The 21,814-nt window shown below is 47.4% G+C and overlaps 1 protein-coding gene across 1 annotated transcript; it reads right to left on the bottom strand.

Moving 5' to 3' along the window:
- Positions 1-1,832: 1,832 nt before the first annotated feature.
- On the bottom strand, positions 1,833-17,210 carry MXD1 (MAX dimerization protein 1). Its single transcript, XM_053269870.1, has 6 exons — positions 16,852-17,210; positions 14,509-14,608; positions 12,644-12,673; positions 7,423-7,537; positions 6,765-6,924; positions 1,833-6,677 (listed from the first exon to the last, which is right to left on the bottom strand). Exons 1-6 carry the CDS (start codon positions 17,195-17,197, stop codon positions 6,490-6,492), a joined length of 939 nt encoding a protein of 312 aa, XP_053125845.1. The 5' UTR covers positions 17,198-17,210; the 3' UTR covers positions 1,833-6,489.
- Positions 17,211-21,814: the final 4,604 nt, after the last annotated feature.

Below are 21,814 nucleotides of genomic sequence, written 5' to 3'. Positions count from 1 at the left end.
TGGACCCGCCTTGGCCCAATCCAGCAAGGCCCACCTTGGGTTCTGACGGCTGCTCACTGGGTCCATGATCACATGTATTCCCCCAGCAACACCAGGCCCCCCTTCAGTGGGTTCTCTCTGTTTCCCATAATCCCTGTGGCCACCCTCTTTCATTTTGCCAACAAGTGACTGCTCTAAGGTCACTCAGTGGGCTTGAAGCTGAATCTTGCTGGTCCGGCTTCTAGACACTTGATTCCCCTGCTTGGCAACTAATTTGGCCAGAAAGCTGCTTGAGAATTATTATTATTATTACATTTATATCCCGATCTTCCTCCAAGGAGCCCAGAGCTATGTACTACATACTTGAGTTTCTCTTTCACAACAACCCTGTGAAGTAGGTTAGGCTGAGAGAAAAGTGACTGGCCCAGAGTCACCCAGCTAGTATCATGGCTGAATGGGGATTTGAACTCGGGTCTCCCCGGCCTAGTCCAGCACTCTAACCACTACACCACGGTGTAGGGTGTTTTCATAGTCAATAAAAGGGTTGACAGCCTCTGCTAATGGGGAAGACACTGCACAGAGTGGCAATTCTCTATATTGAGCAGAGGGAGAGCAACTAGCCTTATTCAAACCCAGCAGAGCGTCCCTCACTGGCTGTTGCCATCTCTCCACCCACCCACTTCTCCCTTAGGACCATGAGCGCTTGGGGGACAGAACCATTGTAATCGTTTTCTAGGCAAAGTGCTCCAATAACTTCTCCACTGGTAATGTTGGGACAAGGTGCCCGCTAGGATGGGTCAAGACAGACTCCATTCTGCAGTGGTTCACGCTCCACTCGCAGCATACCCAAGCTCATGTGCTCTTTCTACATTGGATCCAAACGAGAACTGGAGCAGAGGCAAGGAGCCAACCGCTCCTGTGCCATGAGACAGGTCCAGAATGGTTCTCCATTCAGGAAGAAAGCAAGCCCATCAGCTCTGAGGACATACTTGAAGGCAGGCAGAGTTTGGCCCTCCAAGACCCAAGCAAAATGCCACTCTCCGGGCAGGACAAAGGAAGAGGGGCAGGCAAGACAGTACACACCACTTGTGACCTCTGGCAGTGCAGGCAACCTGCGTGGGGAGGGATCAGAAGGAGCGCCTTTGAGTAAGGGGCGCATGTGTGTGTCTGTGTGCACACACACGTACGCTTAGCTTTTCTGGTGTGGGCAGCTCCTGCCGAGATCTCAGAAGCCAGAGGGGTGGCAAAGAGAGCATTTCCAGTTGTTGTGGGAAAGGGCTGCATGTACCCTGCAGAACTCCTTGCCCTTCCCATGACCAGGAAAGCCACACTGTGCAAGAGGAGGAAACGGCTGCATACAGGTGGTAGAACTCAGCATCCCCCCCACCCCGGAATTGAAATTCCTTGACTGCAGAATTCGGATTCTTTGTCAAGTGAAGGACACAGCGTCCCTGTCTCTGCTCAAATGCAATCTCTGTGAGGTCACTTGTGGCTCATCCTAAGGAGCCGGGGCGGGGGGGGGGGCAGCTGGGGTTGCTCCTCTCTCCCCTGCCTCACCCAAGAACCCTTCCTCCAGCAGGCTGACCATTCATCCGATACAGCCACACATTTACCAGTTCTACCTGGCAAATGCTCCAGTGCAGCTCTCAGTTGGGGCGGGAGAGAGGGGAGCAACCTGAGCTGCTCTTTTGCGCGCGCGCACACACACACACACCCGCCCAGCTCATTAAGACCAGCCCTGACAGAGAGGTGCTGCTTTGGGATGAAAGTAGTTAGATTTTAAACTCCAATACAACCCACACACCTTTGAAAGAGCTTCCCTTTCAAGCAGAAATGTAAACAGCAGAGCACTCTAATAATGAAATAATTTATTTTCTAACAGTTGAACAATACAGAAGTATACATATACACAGCAAGGTTCTTCTAAAACATGTACTTTCTAAAAATGCATGTGCTAACTGTAATAAAAAGCACCATTATATGGTCTTGACACAGGATTTTTTTTTTTAAAATGACGTGGTATTTACATCAGGGACTGAACATTTGGAAACTGAATTCCTGTCTCTTCCCCCCCACCCCCATCTGCTGCTCCCCTGTTTAGGTGGTGTTTTTATTTGGAAGACTCCAAAACTAAAGTCAAGATTCAAAACAGCAAGTGTGGCTAAGAGCACCTTGAAAAAAGAGAAAGAGTTCCTAGGTCAATCAGAAACAGCAGCACAAAAATAAAGCCAGGCAACTCCAGACGAGTCAGATCACTGGGCCCTTCAGAAGAGAACAGCTGTTGCAGCAAGCAAGCAGCAGCCAGGCTGGGCCCAAGACTCACCCGACCTGGCGCTCATATTCAAGAGAAAGAGGGTTGCTATAAAGCAGAGCTTGCTACACAGACCCGGCAGGGTGGGAAATACTTCATTTGCTCAGCAGTTTCCAGACCAAAGCATCACTGACTCGCACAGCTGTTCAAAGAGCTGCAGGTGGCCAGAGCGCACAGGAACCAAACCCTTGTGCTAGCAAAGCAAAACAGCTCTTAGATCAAAGCAGCAGAAGAGGAAACCATAGAACACCTGTAATCAGGGGAGCAGACCCACAGCTGGGCAGAAAAAGCAGAATTCATCCCAATACAGTAAGTGTCAAAACCTGAAATTGGTTACCAAGGGGGCAAGAGGACTCAGAGTCCCAATGTATTGCTAGACAGCACACCAGATGCCTCTGTTGACTCTAATTAGGCAGTGAGCACTTGAAAACAACCCTTCCCTCCCTTCCAGAGAGCACAGGGGCTTCCCGTCTTGTGGCTGTGTTTGGGAGCTCTGCTTCAGAGAGTAAGGGATCTGGCAAGAAACCAGAACGATGCGGGGGGGGCGGGCAAGAGGGAGGTGCCATGTTGTGAGAACAAAGTGCTAGAAGGGCAGTGGGCAGAACACAGCCTGCTCGTGCCCAGAGCGCTGGAATTTCAAAGAGGGCGGAAGGGGTTGTGGCACCTAACTGGACGTCTCAAATAAGTGCTCTGAATTTGATCCCAAATGGGTGTTTACACCAACCCTGGAAAAGAATTCACCAGATGTGCCTATCAGCACCTTGAAAGCTCTGCTTTATATAAAAAAAAAATCATTAAAGTTCTGGGTGTTCAACACTCAGGAAAAAGGTTCCTCTGGTACAGACAATACTTTTCGGATACTTCAGACTGTCACCCCAACATCCACATTTACTTCTAATCAGCAAAAGCACAGGTTTTGGATTTCCTTTTCCAATCACATGTGTCCCGGATTCACTGTCTGCACTGAAAGTTACCAAGTGCAGAAGCAGTTAGTGTGACCTTATAAACACCCACACACACTTTCGTATTTGCGTGCACAAACACACACGTGGCTCTCAGCTGTAAACTGATACAGAAGCAACCCCAGCTCCCCCTTTTAAACAATCTATAAAAGTCTAATTTTCTGCAGCTTATTGAGTAATAATGCTGGTGGATCAGTGAATTCGAGAAAAAGGCTGGCCGGACCAGAATGTGATGCTTCTATGGCCCAATTTACAAGTTACCCAAGTAACACGGTTGGTGCTGTCTCTGTGGTTGCTGCCCCCCCACCCTTCCCGAGTTGTCCTTGCAGAACTGGAAACTTCTGCTCATGCAGTTTGGGTGGATTGTGTGATTTGACCACACCTGTGGGGCTTGTACACAGGCAGGGCGCGTAACCACACAGTCCTTCCTAAGCAGGTCAGCAGGAGTGTCCTCCCTCCCTGGAGTAGCCACCCTGCTCGGGCGACAGGTCAAAGCGGGCCCATTTCTCCACTGCAGCTGCCTGAGGGGGTGGGAGAGGGAGCAGCAAAGGGGACCACAGCAGCTGGGAGCTGCCAAGGGCAATCCTAACCAAGACATTTTGAGAGGGTCCCTGGAGCCCACAGGGCTCTTATTTGCCTCAATGTTTTTGAAACACCACATGCCTCCATAGGCTAGTTTTTGACATTAGTGCATCATTTGCAAGAGTTCAATATTTTCTGTGCTACCCAAATTTTGAAAGGACCACATCCAGACAGTGCAAAGATCAATTACTGATTCACAACAGGGACCAGAAAAAAAAATGTAAAAAAATCCCACAATACTTTACTTTAAAAAAGGGAAGGGCGAGGAGAAAGGGGCACAACCCACTAGGAACACCTCCTTTCCAAACACCACAAAAACGAAAGCAGTTGCAAACACTTGTCTGTTGCTGCTCCTATTCATTTAGATGTTTGGGGTGGGGAAGAGGAGGACCACTGCCCAGGAGATGTTAGCAGGAGATTGTGCCCTGTTGGAACTAATTCAAAAAGGCACAACAATGAAACACATAAGGTTGAATCCTTCAGACTCGTTACTGCTAAAGAAAAAGTACACAAATTTGTAATTTAAATTTGCCCCACCAAATCGCCCCCCAAATCTGAAGATACTCTGAACCTTAAGGTGACAACTTGGGAGTTGAATTTGTGAGGCAGTTTTATGCAACACATTAACAAATATAGAAGCTCAACGGTCTCAGGCAAGAAACGTGTCGGAGCAAAGGACCTCAAAGTGCAGCTACTCAACTTCTTCCAAAGCTTCCAGGTGGGGAGCTAGCTCTCTGAAGGGTTTTCTGCTTCAAAGCCAGCTTATAAATGCAAGAAGGCCTCCGACAAGTAGGAGTTCAGTGCAAATCTCAGCTGGACACCTGAAAATTCCAGCTCTCATTTGTTTCTTAAAGATAGCACACTCAAAAGAAATAGCTTTGGAGATCTTTAGCAATCCACTAGCCTCACTTCCCATCTTGGAAAAATTATCCAAAGAGCGAGCTTCAAGCTTCCTGAAGAAATCAAATTTCATTTGTACAATGTTGATTTGGAACTTTGACAGAGTGTCCTTGTGGATTTTGGCAGCTCTGGTCATAGCCTATAAGCAAGCGTGAACCACCGTTTGAAGCTAAATAAGTGACATAGCCCTTTCAGAGTGCAGTGAAGTGAAGTGAATTGGCTCTCGGGTACCCTGTGAGCTGCAGACACAATCCAGCACCAGCCTTAAGAGTCATGGGGAATCGGCCAGGCAGGCACAACCTTAATGATGAAAGCAAAGAGGACAGGACTAAGGACATCTCTTCACTAGTAGGCCTTGACATACAAAGTTTTCTAAACATCTATAAAAGCACAAAATCATAAGAATGTTACTATGTTAGGTTTATAGAAAAGTGAGTAAGTACTATTCATAGGCCACCTATACATTTGCACAAGCTCTATTTAGCTTAAATGCTCTGAAGGTGCGACCCTGGAGAGGGCGAAAAGAGAGCAGAAAGAGACCATGAGGTTTTAAAGTGGGGAACCCGGAATCCACATGCCAGCCATTTTCAGAGGGCTACCAAATAATTTAAGCCAACAGGCAAGGAAGTGCTAAGGCAGCCGGGAGGGCTTCATGGAATGACTGGAATGCAGTCTCTGCAGTCATTAACAACTCAAAGCTAGCACAGCTAACTTTGTCACTCTGTTATTGCTGAATTTTTAAGTAAACAGATTGGACTAGAACCAAGTCTACAAATGAGGCATAATTCTTCTTTTGTGCTAATGGGATCGAGATCAGTTTTGTTCATCTCTCTGAGGTAGTAAGAATTGTCCCAGAGACAAGAAGCAGAACTTAGCAGCTAGGAGCAAAAGGTAAATGTCGCCAACAATCGTAATCAAGATTGCACAAGGAGTCATCTGAAGGACCATTTGGTCTTTTGACATCAAATATACCGAGAGGAAGCGTCTGCCCAGAGTCATTGGCTGGAACTGGGAACCGACCCCACCCCGCTGCCAAGAGCCTCCAGCCCGATTCTGTCCTTCCGATAGTTCTGCCAACTGCCAGTCTCCAACTTCTCCCTCCAGGACTGCTTCCGACTAGGATGGCTCAGAATTAAGAATCCAAAAGGAACTCTGATGCAGTACCGGCAGAAGGACTGCACCAGCAATGCTACGCTACAGCTGCAATGACTTGGGACCCTTCAGAATAAAACTTCTGAACAGTAGCTGGGAAATTTCCTAACTCCCCCACAAATGTTTTGTCAGTGTGTCATGCCAATTTCCTGCTCTAAATGACCAGAGAGCTGAGCTTCTTCTATAGAGGTCATGTCTGAAGAATAGTGGCTAGTCTGGCTACTGTTTCCCGACACCAAATGGTACCATCTCCCCCACGGCAAGAGGTGTGTCTAGCACAATAGCAGCACAGGCAAAACATGTATGTCGCTATTACCGCAACAATATTCTTAGGCGCTGAGAAATTGGGCTGGAATGTTCAGTCTCATAGAGATGAGTTCACTGACAGAAAAGAGAAGCTAGTGGATGCCATCAGAGGTGTGCTCCAGAGAGTAGCTTGTGACCCACAACCCTATGCAATGTTTTCAGACTTAGGCAAAGCAGATTTTGGTAATGTTGGTGGTACAAGAAGTTTACGTGCAAGAGAATTGTGGGACGGTCCAACATACTACCTAATAAGATCCAACAAGAAAACAGCAATGGATGGGGAAAGTGACTGGCTCCTTAGAGGCTGAGACAGGCCTTCAGGTTGTTCTGCAGCTTTATTCTCTTGAGGCCAGCACTCGAGTAGCCCTCGTCGCTGCACACGCTCTGCAAGCTCCCCCTCTCGTCTGAATCACTCGGGCTGCTGCTGCTCCAGTCCAGGTCCCCCGTTAGGTAGTCTGTGCTTTCCACATCCACATCAATCTCTTCTGCAAGAGGAAAGGAGAAGTCCGTCAGCTTCCAAAGAGGGCAGACTGTGCTTGGAAGTGCCCACCTCCTCCAAAGGCAGCACTTACCTCTGTCGGAATCCGACCGCTCAGAAGAAACGGTCGACCCTATACTGTCCATCCTTATCCGCTCAATGCCCAGTTTCTCCAGCTGCCTCTTCAGGTGCCGCTGTTCTCGCTGCAACTGATCTATTTGGTGTACTGCTTTTCTGTCGTAGTCTTCAAGTTTCTGCAGAGGGCAAAAAGGCATCATTAGGTCCTCGGGATCAACTTAAAAATGAACCTAGCTGCAACAGCTCTCTTTTTCTGCACTTGAAAGGGCATCGAGTGCCATTTTCCCACAGAGATTGAAGGCCCACTCTAAGAAAGGGGTGTAGATGCCCCTCTGTTGAGGTGGGCATGCAATTCCTCTAGCACCAAATCATCAGCTACTTAAGTGTCTGCCAAGAGGTCATGTCTTGGTACATATTCTTCCACATGGCATCAATGTTGACACACAATGCTGTATTGTCCTCATTCTAACATACAATGTTGATCGTGTGCTAGAATATCTGCTGAAGACCTCCACGTGGGCTAGTGGAACATGTTCTTGGGGAAGGTACAGCTGGACGTTCCTCCTGTTCCCGTTCTATTTGTGTTCCATACCTGAAGACAAACATCTAAAGTGCATATTTGGGGAAGTAATGAGCTTCACAGGCAGCTCCAGACCAAGCCAGCTTCAACTCACCTTTATGTGCAATTTAGCTTTTGTTAGTAAACTCAACGTGGTATGTCTGCTGGACTCCGGTTCAAGTGGCACCAGCCCTTTCAGCTTCTCAAGACAGAGTCGCAGATGAGCACGTCTGCAAAGCAAGATTCACACACGTTAAGGCTGTGTGATCAATTATTTGGAAGGAAACACTTATTCCGAGGACTTCCGCATTACACTATAAGGGAACTAGGACCAATAATCATGAAGATTTTAACTGAGATTGGAAGAGCATTTACAACAGTCTTGATTCAGAAAATGAGAGCTGTTCTGCATATACTTGGGCATACCAATGAAGGCCATCAGGCTGCAAGCATCATTTCAAGATTAGGGCTTCAATACACCAACTAACCATAATCACTGCTACTATTAGAACTGCACACCAATAGATATCCGCATGTTCTAATTAAAAAAACAATTCCAACTCTATCTCATCTGATAACTCAGTCAAGTTCGTTTCAGAGAACGGCCACTGACAAGTTAGCCACCAGCATTTTAATTAGACAGATGAAAGACTACTTCGGGACACAAGATGCTGCAGTGATATTCTGATTTCCCCCATAAGATAAAAGCCTTGTGTTTAGTTTTAAAATTCTGCAACTAATGGCAAGTGGCCTTTAAGTGATGTGATTCTAAGCCTCTCTTCATTGAGAGGCGCCATTTCCTGTAGATACACCTGCCAAGCCCGTGAATGTACAAGTCAGCCTCTGAGTCCATTTCACCACACCCCCTCTAATCAGCAGCATCTCTCGGGCTCCAGATCCCAAGATCCTTTTAATTGGGAATGTGAGGGGCTCGGCCAGGAACTCTGGGCTTGAAGAGCACGTATTTTGTCGCTGATCTATTTATTGTATTTATTTTTATTGTATTTTTTATTCTTATACTTGTATCCCGCTCTTCCTCCAAGGAGCTCAGGGCGATGTACATGGTTATTTCTATCCTCACAACAACCCTGTGAGGTAGGTTAGGCTGAAAGATACATAACTGGCCCAGAGTCATCCAGTAAGTTTCATGGTTGAATGGGGATTCGAACTTGGGTCTTCCTGGTCCTAGTCCAACACTCTAACCATTAGGCTATGCTATGGCCCTTCTCCACAGAACAGTCATTCCAGCTCATAAAGTGTCCATACTATAGGGGAAGAGAGCTGGTCTTGTGGTAGCAAGCATGACTTGTCCCCTTAAGCTAAGCAGGATCTGCCCTGGTTGCATATGAATGGGAGACTAGAAGTGTGAGCACTGCAAGATATTCCCCTCAGAAGATGGAGCTGCTCTGGGAAGAGCAGAAGGTTCCAAGTTCCCTCCCTGGCAGCATCTCCAAGATAGGGCTGAGAGAGATTCCTGCCTGCAACCTTGGAGAAGCCGCTGCCAGTCTGTGTAGACAATACTGAGCAAGATGGACCTATGGTCTGACTCAGTATATGGCAGCTTCCTATGTTCCTATGTACAGTGAATTTCAAACTCCAGAACAAAGGGTCATAACAGGGAATGAGCTGTGGCGAGTCCTGTTTATCATTCTGAAGAGCTTTGGGCACTCAGACCGCTCAGTTTGGAGCTTTGCTATCTGATCTGCAAAGCTATACTACAGAGCTTTATTAATATGAAAATCAAGTTTTAGGAGTTTCAAGATTATTCAAGATCAAATGTGCTTTCAGAATGCTCAATAAACCAGAGAAGTCTCATTTTTACCTCTGAAATACTCCCTCCAAGTGGATCGTTCCTGGAGAACAACTCCTCCAGTATTCTAGAGAGGCTAGCTTAGTAGGCCTGTGCATCAGTGGTCCCTCTAATCTTTTTCATCTCTGTGCGGAATGAGTTTAGTTCTGGGTGGCAGTATCACGGCAGTGTGCGCGCGCATGTGCATTCAGAATGGGGCCTTCTTGATTGAACCTGAGCAGGATCTAAAATGAACTGGGCGGACATCCAAAACAGGGAACCGTACTGTGCACCCAAATGTCCAATTCTGTACCATTGCCACCATCCCCACCCCCCACCCCGCCCTCAACTGGGTCACACAGATGGCAGGTCCTGAACTGAGCTGGTCATGCTGGGAGCACCTGCGTCTCCAGAACTGCACTTCCCAGCCATTCCCTTGACCTCCCGTTCTGTAGAAGAGGCTAATGATGCATCTTGCTCTGCTCTAGCACAGTTGCAACCCCTGTGGACACTGGCAGAATCCTGGCACTCCTGTGACTTCAGTCCCGCTGGCCCAGCTTCTGCCCCCAGAAGTGGGCAACAAGTCAAAAGAGTAACCCATAAGGTTATTGTACTTCCAAAAGGGAACTGATGACAGATCTTATTCCTAGATCCAAGTGCAACAAGATGTGCTTTGCTGTGTCATTGAAGTCGTCTGGACCAATGCATACTCTCATTCATTTCACTGGGAGAAATGAAGCACAAGCTTAAATCTCAGAGGGAAATACTAACACACTCAGCTCTGGCCAGACCATGCCCACCCCATTCCGAACTGCTGCTGTGATGCCATTTGATCAGATATCCTGACTGAGCCAGAGGCACTCCCCTGTTTCACTTCCTGAAATTCCCTTGCTACACGTTTTGGGAAGCAGTTTACCAATTCTTGCTCAAGAATACTTCTGTCTACAAAGTGCTTTACATTCTGCAACTCAGAACAAAGACAATGGATTTTTTTAATATTACTCCAGCTAGATGGATCAGCAAGAACAAAACTACTTTAAAGGGAAGGGAAAGGTTTTGAAGGATTCAAGAGTTGAGCTTCCTTTAGACTTTTTCTTGCTGGAAATACAGTTCATTCTAATATCAGAAGGCTGAACGTGCACAAAATATAAGATCCTCACAACTAAAGTCTGCAAATGTAACCCACGGTACCTGCAAATTACCAAAGTGCTCAGATGAACTCTGTATAAAGTGTCACATGCACTTATTTCCTTGTGCATGTAAAATCCATTCAGAACACATGAACTAAGGAGAAGTTAGTTCAGCCTAGAAATTCAGCCTAGAAAGCACTTTGGAGAAAAATAGGCATTATATGTCAATCGTTTTCTATTCCTGAGGCTTTACCATCTGCTTTTCACAACCACTAACTCACCTGCAACATCTAAAAGTGGGCTCTGATTCCTCCAACAGATATGTAGCCAAACCCATATGTTTAACAAGCTTATTAAAAAGCCTCAGAACAGGCCATGCCAAAAGCCAACTCCCTGTAAATACTGGCATTAACCTTACAATCCAAGCTCAAACTAGGACAGAAACACAAGAAACACATGTGAACCATCACACAGCAAGCTCAAGATAAACATTCACCACCCAGCTGCATTAAACTCATTCAGCCCCCCAAGAGGAACATGCCAACTAAGCCTCAAGAAGCAATGCTGTTTCTGGAAAAACTGATGTATATCGATCCTGGCTAAGTGTACAAGTCCTATGTTGCTTTAGCCCAGCCAAGAGCAAAGAAATAGCAAACCGAGCCCTTATCCTGGAAAGAGGGCCAGGCATCTTAACATACTGTCCTGAGCAAGCCACAGGCTGCAATGTATCAGTACTCCCTACCATAATGTTCTGATAATCAGAACACTGTATGCAAGGGAGTGGCAAAAGGAAAACCACAACAAATCCCCTGTGATACCAACCTTTTGGAGTACACTTCAGCAGCTGGGGAATATGAACTAGTACCCCAATTAGTGCAGTGACAGTCCAAAGGTATCTGGCACATGAGGATGGAATGAATTTGCACAGCTCCTGAGTAAATGCTGCTTGGGAAATAGCCTCCACCTGAAGACCGAGGAGGAGGAAGGCTGCTGTGGTGCAATGACAGTTTCTTAATCAGCAAGGTACTTCTCAGCCTCTATTCTCAGAAGACTCTCATTCTATTAGGGTGGGATAGTCTATTTCTCCATGTTAACATTATTAGAAGAAGGCATAACCTCCCTAAATGCCTGCCTGGAGGCAGTGACGGGCTGGATAACGAACGAGGCTGAATCCAGATAAGATGGAAGTACTTATTGGGCAGGGCTGGAACTCAGGGGACTATCTTGATCTGTCGGTTCTGGATGGGGTCACACTTCTACAGAAGGAACAGGTACGCAGTCTGGGGGTGCTTCTAGATACAAACCTCCCCTGGTGTTCCAGGCTGAGGTGGTGGCTGGAGGTGCTTTCCATCAGCTGCGGCCAGAATGCCAGCTGCATTTGTTTCTTGAGATAAATGACCCCAGAACAGTGGTACATATGCTGGTAACCCCCAGACTTGACTACTGCAATGTGCTTTATGAGGGGCTGCCTTTGTATGTAGTCTGGAAACTGCAGTTGGTACAGAATGTGGCAGCCAGGTTGGTCGATAGGTCAGCACAGAAAAACCATATTGCTTCTATAATAAAAGAACTACACTAGCTACCAATATGTTTCTGGACAAAATACAAGGTGCTGGTTATAACCTATAAACCCTAAACAGCTTAGGCCCTGGATATTTAAGAGAACATCTTCGCCATGAGCCCCATTGAGATCATCTGGAGAGATTTGTCTGCAGTTGCCACCATCTCGTCTGGTGGCTACACAGAAAAAGGTCTTCTCTGTTGCTGCCCCAAGACTCTAGAATGCGCTCCCTGCTGAAATAAGAGCCTCGCCATCTCTGACAACTTTTAAGAAGTCTCTAAAGACTTATTTTTTTCACCCAAGCTTTTTAACTGGACTATGGTTTTAAATTGTTTTAAAGGTTTTCATTTTTAGTCTATTTCATGTCACCCAGAGATGGAAGTTTGGGCTGGCCTTCAAATGTGAGAAATAAATAAATAGCCATCCTGGCAGACATGGTCTATCCAAGGATTTGAGGAAGGGCTGACAAAGTACCAAGTTAACTAAGGTCACTCAAGAACCGAAAGGCAACAGGATAGAGTATTCTGGTAAGAATCCTCAGAAAGGGACCTGAATGGTCAGTTCTTAACAGATTATGTCCAATGTTAAATATTATGCAGAAATCCAATTACAGTCTGATGACTTAATGCACCCAGCAAACAGAATATGCCAAAGGTGGTACATGAGAGACTGCACAAAGCCTCTCCACTTAGCTAATCTTGCCATATAAACTTGGGAAAATCTGTATAAATAAGCCACCACCTGGAAAAACAAGCTTCCCAGAATTGGATTCTTTTTAGCACTGCTTTAATGTTAAAGGGAGGACTTTCCCACTTCTGGGATAAGTTAATATTTACAAACATTTCTGAAAACTCACCTGTTCTTCTCCATTTCATTATGTGTTGATCTTAAGAACAGAAAGAGAGACACAAAGATTAGTATAACCATTTAAAAGCGGCAGCAACAGAATAAAGATTAAGTCATACAAATGTGAGACTTCTATTAACCATTCATTGTTTTTGAACTTCAAAGAAACTGCTGGCTACTCTGCGGCCAGTAAGTCTAAACTGGGCACAGGGCTCCTATGCAACCTCAGGTCTGCAAGACCTCAGACTGGGGTGAAGGTGGAAGAGAGAGTGCTTCATTATAAGCGGAACACAAAACATCAGACTGCCCGTGCCCTTCACAGCAATCTCCCCACAAGGTGAGCCATCATCTAAAAACATCCTGTCACCTGTGGAGACATACCCCCGAAATGAGAGTTCATGAGTGGACGAAAGGGCAGTTTGTGTTGTGAGTGCTAAAAGGCTTTTAAAAATGCCTTGTGTAGTTCCTACAGGCAAGGGGAGCTAGGAAAACAAATCTATCAAATGTGTATTTTTTCATACACGTGGCATCCCACACACATCTCAGCAGGGCCAAGAGTGAAGGAGATTCTCCGTGTTCCCACAAGCCCGATGCCTCTTGATTCTAGCAGTTGAGCAGAACAGTGTGTTAACTTCAGAAGCAAGGCTCTGCCATACTCTTGTTAAAAGCAGGCTGACAAGGATTCACTGAGGAATCCACCCCTCCCTCATATACCATAGAACCAATACATGGAGTCAGTGTTCCTCTCCCCCAAGAAGAACATTAAGATACTCAGGAAAGATTGCTTATTAGTTTTACTATGTTTGAGCCAATCTGTTCACTCATCCTGACATCTCCTCATACAGATGCAATTAAAAACACTTTCTTGAAGACTTACAACTCAAGGCAGGCCCCAAATCTGGAAGTGTGTGTGGGGGGGGGGGGCGGCAGGAAAGAAGGGGTTTAAGTCTGACATTGAAACTTCATGCTCTGCTTTCTCTGCCATTCCCACATAGCAGGACATCATGTACTTATCTCAAGACCACTAACCACTGACATAACAGGGTGATTTAAGGACAAAGCTTTCACTGGGCACTTCCTAACTTCTTAGCCATGTCATGACATGAGAGGAGCCTGAATGAATTCAGTCGCAGGAACTTTATTCCCTTCCAAGAATTCTCCTTGCTATGAGAGAGCAGTCATTCTGTACACCATTTTAAGGAATGTCTGCAAAAACAAATAGCTGGACTGGTTCCAAACTAATACTTGTGCAGGATTCCAAGCACGTTTACTCAGAAAGCAAGTCCTTTTTTGTTCAACCAGACTTCACAGTAAGCGTGCAGTCTTAGCATGTTTCAAAGCTCACTGGCTTCAGAGAAGAAGAGACAATCATTGAAAAAGCCAAATCCCCCTGAACTTCCTTGAAAAAGGGGCTTCCAGAAATCTAAATAGTTATTGAAATATGCGTATAATAACTGTATAACATCTACTAAAAGTTTTTGAATGTTTGCACTAATCAAGTGCCTTTTTCTGAAGCACATATTTAAGGGACCCAATCCAGCCTTACTCAAAATACTAGCAAGAGAAAGAAAGCTGAGTTATCCTTTGTCAGACTCTGACACATCTCCGTAGATATCCCAACCACAAAGCATTTAAAGAAAACAACATGAAGCTGACAGGAAACAAAAGTGAAACAAACATGAGGCACCTGATGTCTCACAACAAGAGGACTTTGACACCACCATATGATCTGTGGTTTGACTAATCCTTTAATTAAGACAAATAGCCTTGTGATCATTGTGTGCCCAACATACTCACCAGCCTACTGCTATAATTTTGCACAACTGACACGACAGAAGCATGACGTACAAGTCAGAGAGCAGCCCCTTTCCATACCTGCTACTACTGCTATTCTTCTTGGACTTATTTCTTCGTTTTAAGGCATCTCTCTCCTTGCTGCTGTAGGGTAACATAGAAGCATAGCCATGTTCAGCTTCTGGAGAGAAAAAAGAAGCAAACATTCATTTCATCATCAACCCCTGGCAAAACAGCCACCTTGCAATTTATTGGCAATGGAAACATCTAAATGTTTAACCACCGAAACAGAAGACGACGTCTTCTCCTTCCAAGCAACCCTAACTTACAGAATCATCATACAAGGCCCCCTTCCAAACTGCTCCTCAGTCACAGACTCAGACAGCCTCAGGTAAGTCAACGTTCTCTCTGTCTTGGCACCCTTATGGGCCACATGGTACTGCCAATACCACCTAGAAGGCAGTTACCAGAATAACTAAAGTTTACTAAAATAATAGATGAAGCACTTTGAGCACTTGAAACATACACTACATTGCCAATTATGAACACACTGGACCAATCAGATCTGTTATACCAGCAGGCAGGGAGGACTGGCCAGCATAAGCCTAGCAGAAAAGCCTGCAATGGTTGCAAAGAACAACAGGAGATAGACAAGCAGATTACACAACTATGCACATAATACTTTTTGGGGTTCTCTGAGCACAGAGAGGAGATCCAACCCTCCTCTCCCTTGCATGTGCTGTTGGATTTATAAAGCTGGTTTAGACATGATATACATGGGGAATTCTTTGATATAAGTGGCGAATGCTTTAGGAGTCAGGCACAGAACAGTAAAAGAGGGGTCGATGCCATCACCACTTTGCATTTCCATAGCTTGAGAACCATGAAACAGAGAAGATCAAAAGCAAAATCTCTGTGTGTGTGCGTGTACAAAATCCATGTACACATGCACGAACACTGTTTACATAGGAGGGAGGATTTGTACCACATTACAAATGGTGTCACAATCTGCACCCAAGATGGTGTGTATGGGGGGGCGGGGAAAAGAGCAGGAGTGGGAGGATATTTATCCTCCCGCCCCCTTCCTTCCTTCACGCACACCACCCCTGCCAGACTCGGATGATACCACTAGGGCTGGAAAGGAGGGACCAGGAGACGGAAGGTTAGGCAGTGCTTGAAGCAAGCCCTTCAGCCCTTCTCTCTCTCTCTCTCTCTCTCTCACTCTCTCTCACACACACACACACACACACACAGGCAGCGAGTCTCCAAAGAAATGAAATCTACAAAGCAGCAGCAGGAGGAGGAGGAGATGGAGCCCTGGGTTGGCACTGCCGCCTCCCCCCGCCAGGCTTTATCCTCTTGCATTTAACCACCACCACCCACTTCCCAGCCTGTTTATTTTATCATAGCGTTTAACTCCTGCTGCTCAGCACAGGCTTTCAGAACAGCTAAAAACAACAACAAAGGCACTCTAAATGTATAGCAATGACCACCAAGACAGCAGAGACTTGGCACACTTTAGTTGGGCAAACCAAACCTCGGCAGATTCTCAGGTCCACACCAGTATCTATTTCCCTTAAACAACAAACATGCAGTGCTTTATTTTTAAATGTCATAATATATTTTGGAAAAGAAGGGTTAAAAATAAGTCACCCTAAACAAGGAACATTTTCTGATTCTCCTTGCCAGCTCCTTCGGCTTTCCCCGGAAAGGACTAAGAGTCCGCCTGTCGATGGAAGCCTCTTCGCCTTGAATTGGCTGCGGCTGCACACGACTATCGAGTTTTATCTTTGTTGATTCCCACAACCCGCCCACCCGCTTACGTGTCTTGTTATTGTGTAGATCGCCTTGGAAAGCTGTCTTTGAAGGGAGGACTGATCAGACACACACACACCACATACCCCACACCCGTCCGTTGTTCTTGACAGGGGCCAGGACTTGGGCGACTTGGGCCCCCAGATGGGCAGGCCTTGGGCGTGATCCAGCAAGGCTGCTCTCCTCTCCTTTCAACAAAGGCCATCGCGGCCGAGGATGATGGGAGTTGTAGTCCAGCAACATCTGGGGGCCCAAGTGCCGGCACCCCTGGGGGGAGGCCCCCCCGCCCCGCACACGAGGCCCAGCCCGGGCCCCCCCCGGCAGCTACTGACGCACTACGACTCCCCCCACCCGCACCCCCACTCACAGCGGCGGCTAGAGATGATGGGAGCTGGAGCCCCGACGCCGCGAGGAGCGCCCTCCTCAGCACACTCCGGGGGGCCGGAGGCGAGACCCCGAGGAGCCACCGCCGCCGCGCCGGGAAAAAGAAGCCGGTCTGCTTCCTCCGAGGCCTGGCTGGGCCGTGTCCCCCACCCGCGCCGGGGAGAAGGGGATGGAGAAAGGCCGGGCGGGGGGGGGGAGGTCCGGGGGTCGCGGCCTACCACCCACCTCGCTCCCTGCGCTCCAGGAACTCGGCCGCCTCCAGCAGCATCCGGATGTTCTCGCACACCTGGGCGGGCGCCGCCATTTCGCCGCTGCCGCCGCCTCCGGACTGCCCCTGGCTGCTTGCTGCTGCTGCCGCCGCCGCCGGTCGTGCTGCTTCTGCGGCGGCGTCCTGCCCGCGTCTCCCTCCGGCCTTCTCTCTCCGCCCGAGTGCGCGTTTCCCCCACCTCAGCCTGACAGACTCGGCGCAACCGAGCCCTCCCCCGAGCTGACCGCAACCCAACCCACTGGCTCCCGAGCGCCGCGTCGATTGGCCGGCGTCTGCCCGGCCCCGCCCACGGCCTCGCCCCATTGGCCCGTGGCGAGGGAAGAGGAGAAAAACAACCCTCCCCCCACTCACCACCGACGCCGCTTGGCCGCGCCCCTCTTGGCCAGGCTCGCTCCTCGTTGGCTTCCTTTGTTCGTAGGCCCGCCTCGGTCATCGCCCGAGGTCCTCAGCCGGGGGTTGGCTCGGCAGCCCCGCCCCTGCGCGAGCCTCCGTGTCTGATTGGGCCAGCCTTCGGCACACTCCCCCAGCTCGAGGGCGCTAGGGCACCGCCCCTTCGGCTACGCCCACGCCGCATTGGCCCGGACTCCCAAAGTAACGCCCACTACACCCCTCATAGGCCCTGGACGCAAGGCTCTGCCCGTTCCGTCATGCTGATTGGCCAGAGCACCCCTCTAACCCCGCCCCTTCCCCGTCCTTATTGTGTTGATCTTGAGAGCGGAGGCCCGCCCACTGTCCACGCGTTCCTGCCATTCGGAGGGGGGGGGCGCTGCCCAGAGGAGCGGGCCGCGGGCGGCCCCGGGAGCGGAAGGCGCCAGCTACGGCGGCCGGGCAGGAACGCAAACCGGGGCCCTTCTCCAGCAGCAGCGCCACCCCGCCCCGCAAAAGCCCCTTTGCTGCGCACAGGCACGCTCCTCAAGAGGAGGCCTGCTGCCACGTCGTCTGCTGGTGCACGCGAGATGGTGGTGGCGAGAAGCCAGAGCCCAGCACAGCAAGGGCACCTGCTTGGAGAGTTGCTGCCAGCCCGTGCAGGGAACCCTTTAATCTGATGCAGGCCAAGGAGAGGAGGCAAGGAGGATTCCTGGGCTTCCCCTGCCTCCAAACCCCAGCAGAAAGAAACACAATTCCGTCTGCCCAAGTTTTCTATAAAAAGGCCTCGCCTGTTCACAGTTTTTAGACATATTCACCAAGTTCTCAAGATAGCCATATGTTTTATAGGCTACTTCTACGTGGAAAACCGAGTACTATTCTAAACCCAGCACCTAACATTTTACATGCATGCAGAGTAAGGGTAGGCAGCCTTGGCTCTCCAACCAACTGCTGTTGAACTACAACTCCCATCCTTCCCCACAACAATTTATTGTGGCTCGTGTTCAACAGTGCACACCCCTGTTCTAGAAGGAACTTTGGTCTGGTGTGGATCACACAGATTTGCTGGATACTCCTTTCAGTGTCAAAGAGTCAAGAAATGGTACTATCCGGCACACAGCCAAGACTCCACTGAGTAGTACATGAAACAGACAATGCAGTTCTCTGACCCATGACTCTGTCCTGTCTACATGTCCACTATTAGATAAAAAGGGTTTTTTACTGCCTAAGATTAAGGACTAAGTCTTATTAAATTCAGAAGGGCTTACTTTGGAGTAAACATGCTTAGGGCCACAATCCTATTGCATGCTTAGTCTCAGATCAGTTTTACTGAACTTGGTATGCATGCAACACAAACAGTATAGCTTTGTGTTAACCACATTGTGATCTCAAGGATGCTTACTCAGGATGCTGTCTATGCTATCTAGGACAAAACCAAAAACCCTGGTAGGCTTAGTTGAAAGGGAAACAGTTCCACAAACAGTATTTATCCAGTGGCCCATTTTTAGATTAATTCATCCAACTTTTAAAACTTGATCACACTCCAACAGCCAAGGGAAGGAAGACACTGAACTTTATAGAAAGTCCTTTGTGTGCACTTGGTCTGAGAGGCTGGGTTGCAGATTGGTCTGTGGGATAATCTTGGGCAAGACTCACCCGCCTGGCCGGCATGCGGGCAACATCCTGTTAGCTCTAGGACGCTGTGTGTACTGGTGTGTGGGAGGAATAAATCCCATCACCATTCTAGGTCAGAGGAAGTTGAGCATGTGATTTTAATCTGGATTGTACCTCTGTCAAATTTGTTGTGGAAGAACAATATGCTGGATGCTCAGCAGTGGATGATAGAAGCAAAAGCCAACTCAACAAGGGGAGAGCCACTTACGGAGCCTGCTCCTGACTCCGTTCTGTTAATTTGGGGGTGGGTGGGTGATGGCTTTCAATTAAATGTGTGTAGGATTGCTGCCTTAAAGGATATTTACTGAAGGAATTTTGAGAACATCTGCTATTGAATTTTGAGAACATCTGCTACCCCTGCTAACTGGGCAAAGAGGCACCTTTTACCATGGTGATTCTCTTTATTTAGCAGGGGGAGAGTAACTGGCCCTATCCACCCCCAGCACAGTACTTCCAGTGACTGTTGCTGGTGTGTGTCCTATGTTTCTTTTTAGGATGTGAGCCCTTTGGGGACAGGGAGCCATCTTATTTGTTTTATTTCTCTTTGTAAACCGCCCTGAGCCATTTTTGGAAGGGTGGTATAGAAATCGAATTAATTTAAAATAATAATAATAATAATATTGCTCTGAAGGAAACAGACGGAATCCTGTTCTCCTTTTCACCAAGATGGAACACTCAACATGGTACAAATCCCTCTCACACTTGACAACATGCTAGGAAGTTCTATTGTGCTCTTGCACAGTTCCCATTTGTGAGAGAGAGTCATTAGAAATGGCAGCATCACCTCGGCAACATCAATCTGTCAGAGGAGTTCCCCAGACTAAGGAAAATGGGACCTCCAAGTCAGAGGGCCAACACAACATTCTCTTCTTCATCCACACTGTGCTCAAACACTAGTGGAGATGAAGGGAAGCATTCCACACAGCCAAGAAGGGCTAGGTTGCTGCCGATTCTAGGTCCTCAGTGGTACTGGTCCCTCCAAGGAAACAACAGCACCGAACTTAGACAATTCCCCACTATGTGGCACCGTGTTAAATGGAGAGGTCCTGTTGCCACCGACTCGTTTGGTGGCAACTCAGGACGGGGCCTTCTCTGTGGCTGCTCCGGGGCTTTGGAATGTGCTCCCTGCTGAAATAAGAGCATCTCCTTCTCTGTTTGATTTTAGGAGGACCCTGAAGATGTATCTGTTTTCCCAGGCTTTTAACTGAAATTTAAATGTTAATGTGTTTTTATTCATTGGGATTTTTATCTGTTTTATGAACTTTTAACTTTTATTTTGTTTTTATATTATGTTTTAACTTAACCTGGAGATTTCTATGCTGGGCAGTATAGAAATACGATAAATAAATACATGGCTTTTCAAAAAGGTTAAATAATAATAAATAAGAACTTTATTTTTTGGCTGCCTTAAAACAATTGTCCTCTGGTTAGATTGATCAGTGGCTAATGACCTTCTCTGCTTAAGGGGGACCTTTGGTTACCAGACACTCTGAACACACAACAGAGGACAGCCATCATCATCTAGCCCTGCTTGTGAGCTTCCCCGGTGTCGGGCTGGTTGCTGCTGGGAACTGATGTAGGACAAGATAGACCTTGGGTCTGACCCCCCAAAGCAGTTACACTCTTGGCTAGTGCCTGCCTCCAATTACAATAGTTGTCTTGCTATCATATCCGAGGCAGAATTATAACGAATGTGTACCTCAAAGCACAACAACAAAACCCACACCTGCCCAAAGAACAAAGATAATTATGCACATCAAGTACACAAAAAGCAAAATGTTAATTTCTCCAGTAGGAACACAGAGAGAAACTAACCCACAGTGCTGCAAGGATTACTAGGCAAGCAAACAAGGCGTTCACTCAGAACTGCATTAACTTCTTCACCTGCTGGTTTTGTGGTGCCTCACACAACTGCATAGCCCTCTGCTGGACAGAGGCAGAACCTGTCTCTGTCACACACACACAAAACCTTAGAAGGATTTGAAATAAGTAATCTCCCTGAAGAATAAAAGGGGGTGGGAGGACATACTGCTTGCTGAGGAGCACATTTTTTCCCTGCTCAGGGGAAGCAGGGCGGGGGGGGGGGGGGGAGATCTCAAAATCAAGATCCAAGAACTGTTTCTACCGACATTTTTCAAGAACTTCAGGAAGACAAATCCAATCATTTTGTATTCTAATTTGTAGGCAATTCTCCTCCTCTAATGATACTCTTGACAATGATACTCTTGAAAAGGAAGACATTGAAGTGGTGGATAGCTTCTGCCTTTTAGGATCGACTGTCAACAGTAAGGATCCAGCAGTCAAGAAATACTCCACAGACTAGCACTTGGTAGCGTTACAATGAAAGCCTTGGAAAGGATATTTAGATGCTATGACGTGTCTACACCTACAAAGACTAGAATCATTCAGACCATGGTTTTTCCTGTGACATTCTATGGATGCGAAAGCTGCACTTTGAAGAAGCAAGATAGAAAAAGCATTGACGCTTCTGAACTTTGGTGCTGGAGAAGACTTTTGAGGATACCATGGGCAGCCAGGAAAACAAACAATGGATCATGGAACAAATCAATCTCGAATTTTCACTCGAGGCACAAAGGACCAGGCTCAAACTATCATACTTCGGGCACATTATGCAAAGACTCAGCTCCCTTGAGAAGTCCATAATGCTAGAGAAAAAGGACGACCAGCAGCAAGGTAGATGGACTTGATGACGACAGCAATGAATGCCCCACTGAGAGATCTTAAAGGCCAAGTTGAAGACAGATCATCCTGGAGAGAATCTATGTGGTTGCTAAGAGTCAACACCAACTTGACGGCACTTAATCAATCAATCAACCAATCAATGATACTCTTCTACTTGAAATGTGCTCAAGGAGACTA

Source organism: Hemicordylus capensis, chromosome 8 (genome assembly GCF_027244095.1).
Source record: "Hemicordylus capensis ecotype Gifberg chromosome 8, rHemCap1.1.pri, whole genome shotgun sequence".
Taxonomy (NCBI): domain Eukaryota; kingdom Metazoa; phylum Chordata; class Lepidosauria; order Squamata; family Cordylidae; genus Hemicordylus; species Hemicordylus capensis.
This window is presented reverse-complemented; position numbering and strand designations above follow the sequence as displayed.